This window comes from Condylura cristata, unplaced genomic scaffold, assembly GCF_000260355.1.
Source record: "Condylura cristata isolate star-nosed mole 26May11 unplaced genomic scaffold, ConCri1.0 scaffold00014, whole genome shotgun sequence".
Classification (NCBI taxonomy): Eukaryota; Metazoa; Chordata; class Mammalia; order Eulipotyphla; family Talpidae; genus Condylura; species Condylura cristata.
In genome coordinates, this window is record NW_004567115.1 from 9,104,227 (window position 1) to 9,108,943 (window position 4,717).

The 4,717-nt window shown below is 39.9% G+C and overlaps 1 protein-coding gene across 1 annotated transcript in view; it reads left to right on the plus strand.

Moving 5' to 3' along the window:
- Window positions 1–583: 583 nt before the first annotated feature.
- COPB2 (coatomer protein complex, subunit beta 2 (beta prime)) overlaps window positions 584–4,717 on the plus strand; it is a 27,847-nt gene continuing 23,713 nt past the window's right edge. Inside the window, exon 1 of the mRNA XM_012724878.1 lies at window positions 584–692. Within this exon, the coding sequence (XP_012580332.1) occupies window positions 690–692 (3 nt within the window). The 5' untranslated portion in view covers window positions 584–689. The remainder of the gene's footprint in view (window positions 693–4,717) is intronic.

The following is a 4,717-nucleotide window of genomic DNA, read 5'->3' on the forward strand; positions in this document are numbered from 1 at the left end:
AAGATCGATAAATATCTTTAGTGAATGAAACGGTGATGGTGCACGTTTAGGTAGTTCCATGTTCTGCGGAGCTCCAGAACGAAGACCCTTCGCCTCCCGCCAATCAGGGGCCTGAAAGTCCAGTGGATGGAGTCCGGCCCATATTTTCGTAGCCTCAACCGGTGTAGGACGCGTAGAGAAAACTCTCTCGGACTCGCTCCCCAGCCCGTTGTTGAACTCTGGGCTTAGATTAGTGTCCTGCTTCGTCTTCTCGAGCGTCCTTCCATTGCTCACAGCCAGAGGAACATAGCTTCTCGCCCTCTGCTACACAGCTCCACTAACGGGAGGCTGCCCGGTCGTTAGTGTCCAGAGGGGATTAGGCATTTCGTTTGTCCTCCAACATTTTAACCTCTCAACTTTCCGCTTCCAGGTCAGCATCTTCTGAGAGGGTAGCTGCCTTCACGGAGTCGGTTCCGGCCAGTTCGGAAGGCCACGTTGCCTAGGAAACTGGGGCGGGGCTTAGGAAACACCAGCCCTCCACCCCCCGCGTGAGTTTTGCGCAGGCGCTCAGAACGTGGCCTCCACTATCGCGAGAATCGCTTCCCGGAAGTTCCACGTCAGTCAGTCGGCCGGCCAGCGGGTCCGTGGGTCTCCGAGAGACAGCATCACCTGCATCAAGCAAGGGCTGGGCGCCCTGGACCGACGCAGCCATGGTAGGTTTAGCTTGTGAAGGAGGGAGCGGGGCGCCTTCGGCTGAGGCTAGTTCCTTGGGTTCCTTGGCGGCGGAGCGGGATAAGGAGCGGCTTGGGCTCCCTCTGCGGCCGCCGCCTCTTCTGGCCTTTACGGGCCCAGGTCTGGTTTGAGTTCTGAGGAGGAGAGGGTGTGGGGACCCAAGAGCCGGGGGTGGCTTGAGAAACCAACACCTGCAATTGAGGTGCCCCTTACGCTTCCGGGCTTAAGACATTTGCCAGAGCTTCAGAATCCGTGGTATAGGAGGCCAGAAGCATTGAACTCCAAGCGTTGGTAAACCACCTCATTCTGCCTTAATAAGCCTGTGATTGCTGATCTTGCGTTTATGTTAGGTCGGTTCTGATACACTGACCACAAACTACGAACTTACATAAAGGAGCGAACAAGTGTATATGGAATCAGAAGTGGAATTTCAAATGCTTGGGGATCCCAGCTTATGTTTCTGGAGGGAAAAGAATGGTCCGGAGTTGTTTGTGAAACTGGTGCATTCGTGCATTTGCAAATGTAGTGACTGCTAAGAATGGTAGTCATGACAGCACTTTTTAAAAATTATCATTATCACCTACTTAAACCCCTAAAAACCTTTTGCACAAAGGTGTTATAATAGGAAAGGTAAAGCAATAGTGTTGAGAATATGCGTTATATAAAAATGTAAGGAAGTTGGGTATTTTATATATTTAAACACTTCCATGTCTTACTGTTATAAAGGACAGGTTCAAAGACTTTGGAGCTTGAAGACCTTAGGGTTAGTAAATACAGTCCTTCAACTTGTAGTTAAAAAAAAAAAAGGCAACTTAACATTAAGTTTGTACAAGGCTAATTACAGCAGAGTTAGAACTACAACAGAAGTTGACTGGGACTGACTCATGAGTTTTGAATATTCTTAGAAAAATGCATAGAGAAACACATAGTGTTGCATGAGATTTTAGTGGGTTCACTCAGAAACACCACTCCCTCATCATTGATGAACTTTCTTGGGTCTCCAGTTTAAAATCCCTGGAACAAGATCTTTAGTCTCTTAATTATACCGTTTCATATAACCAATGGCCTGTTCTCTGGGCTCTGCTGTACTTTCAATAATGCACATTTTTGGAAAGGATCCTTGGATCTGCCTGATTTAGTTTTCTTTTGCAATTCTTACATTCCAGAATGCATTTTTATAATGAAAATTTCTTTTATTCTTTACCACATTTCTGTCTTTAATTTTCTGACTAATGTAATCAGAAAGATCATTTATTTTTATATATATTTATTACATCACTCTTCATTTTTGTACAATGTTTGATTTCCCCATGAAATTCCCACCACCAATTCACCTGTGCACCCATCACCAGGTCTCTTCAATCTTTTGTATAAGGTACAAAATGTGAATTTATTTATCTGCGCATTTTATCATCGAGTATTGACCGTGTGTCATTTTATTTATGTTTTGCAAAACTGGCTCCTAAACTCAAAAAAGAGATGGAATAATGAGTTATTCATAATGTTTTTGGGGTGGCTATGATAAACCAGCTGGCTCTCTTCTCACTGCTTAACTCTGTACTTCATGTTTATAATACTTAAGAGGTAAATAATAGTAATACCCCTCTTTTGCATATATTAACTTCAGAGACATTGGGTAAACCTGCCAACTACTGCACATTTGAAATTTGAATTTAATATAATTCTCTAGAACTAAATTACATAATACCATCTGCCCTTAAAACAGCCCCACCATTTTCAAATATATAAGCTGCTGTGGAGATAAACACATGAATTAGCAATGATCTTGCCCTAAAGGAACATCCACTTTAGAAGCAAGAAGAAACATATATACCAAGGTATCATGAATGATTAAAATTAAATCTTATGGGATCCCCTAGGAAAGGATACTACTGGCTAATGTAATCAGAAAGATCATTGGCAGTGCATTTAAGCTGAATTCTAAATGCATCAAGCTTTTAGAAGATGGAGAGAGACATTTAAAGTGGAGGGTACAGTATAAGTGTATCTTACGCTGTGTTCTTAGAGTGCCTACTATAATGTCTCGTCCAAACTAGTTACTAAACTGTTGTTAGAACATAAAGTTCTGAAATAAGCCAGAAAGAAAAGAAAAATACCAGATGTCTCACTCATAGCAGGAGTTAAATATCAGGAAGAAAAAGTACAAATAAAAAACAATGAACAGCTATAAATCAGAGACACTTTATGGGGGGTGGAGAAGAGAATAGGATCAAAACTGGGGTGGAAAGAGTGTATGGGACTATGGTGATGGCACACAGGTGAATTGGTGGTGGAAAGTCCACAAGGGATTACAACCAAGATGAAAAAATGACAAAATGAAGAATGAAGTAAAAATAAATTAATTTAAGAAAGAAAAGAAAGAAACATAGAGCCCTTGCCTGTGCTTCTTAAGCTGGTAATTGTGCTACCTGATTTCCTGGATCATAACTTTTATTTTGGCAGTCTACTGTTTTAAACACTTGTAGTAAAATATATACAATTTGTAAGTGTCCAATTTCCCCATCTACTGGAGGAAAAGTATGAAATATGCTGTCTTATGAACACCCCCCATCATGGCTCTTGGCATGTAATAAGCATTTCATGTTTGTTGACTGTGAAGAAGTCAGAGAAAGGCATTCAAATTTGTGGTAATTACGAGGCAGAATTCATCAGTGGATGAAGTCAAAGTCAAATTAAGTAAAGAATGTGAGAAATGATTATTTGAAAGTAGAAATTTTAAAATGGAGAAGACGTAACACTGAAATATGTTTGAGGTTTTTGTAGAGGAGAGCCAAGAGAACTGTGGTTATCTTTTAAAATAAAGTAAGAGGTGTGGATTATTGAGGAAAGTGAGAGAGGCAACTATAGGCATAAGAACAAGATTGGAAGTAGTCAATGACCCTGATTTGATAGAGATCCAAAAGGATGAATAAAGTGCTGTGTTTGCTTTGTCTCAGGAAATTATTTCTGCCAGAAATATTATCTTGTGTTGTAAGGTAGCTTTAAGTTTAGATCCCACTCATGATCATCGCCTTAAAGTTTTGACAGTAACTTAACTTGCCAAATAAACATTTAGGTTGTATTTAAGCCCTGTTAAAAGTAAATATATTTTAGATCAATAGCCCTTGATCTTCCATGAGAGAATTAAACCATTGCCTTTATATGTCATGTATATGATGAACTAGCTTTTTGCCAGAATATTTTTGGGAGAACTGAGAAAAGTTATTGGCATTATTTTCTTTTTATTTTTTGATGAGAAATAGAGATTGGAAAAGATCATTTTAAATTATTAGTATTTTCTGATTTTAGAGACTATTTTTTGTTTACAATTTGTTCCTGTAATTTAAATCCAGTAAAATATTACAAACATTCCCTTGTGACTCCAGAGACCTTTATGAACATGAATATATATAACCCATGTTGATTATATATTACATTATCTAGTATTTACTAGTACTATTGCCAGAATAAATTACTTCCTCCAGAGAACTCAGTATTATAGTTTGGGGTTACTGAGATTTTATGAATAACACTTTAGCTATGATGCTAGTGACCTCAGCACAGATTTGTGATTTAGTAGATTTTTATATTTATTTACTAGGTAGTCAGTAAAGTAGATGTTCTCAAAGTGGTCTGTTATCATTCCCATACTCTTAGGAGGTTTACAAATTAAAGTTAGTTTCTTAATAGTAAGATGCTGTTGACATTGTTCACAAAGTTGACATTTACACTGAGGGGAGATAAGTAATGAAAGGTGATAATATTTGCACAATGTCACCAAGTTATATTGGAAAAGGCAGTTTCATTTAAGAATGTCATTGATGGGCCCTCCCTGGTGGCACAGCTGGTTAAAGCACAGCACAAAGAAGCTTAAGCCACTTCCGCATGAGTTCGATCCCTGCCTACCCGGGAGGTGACCACGGGAGGTGACCACATAGCGTGGCAGACCTCTCCTGACCCACCCGCTGCTCCCCTCAGCAGTATACTTCGTCAGTCTGCCTGTTCT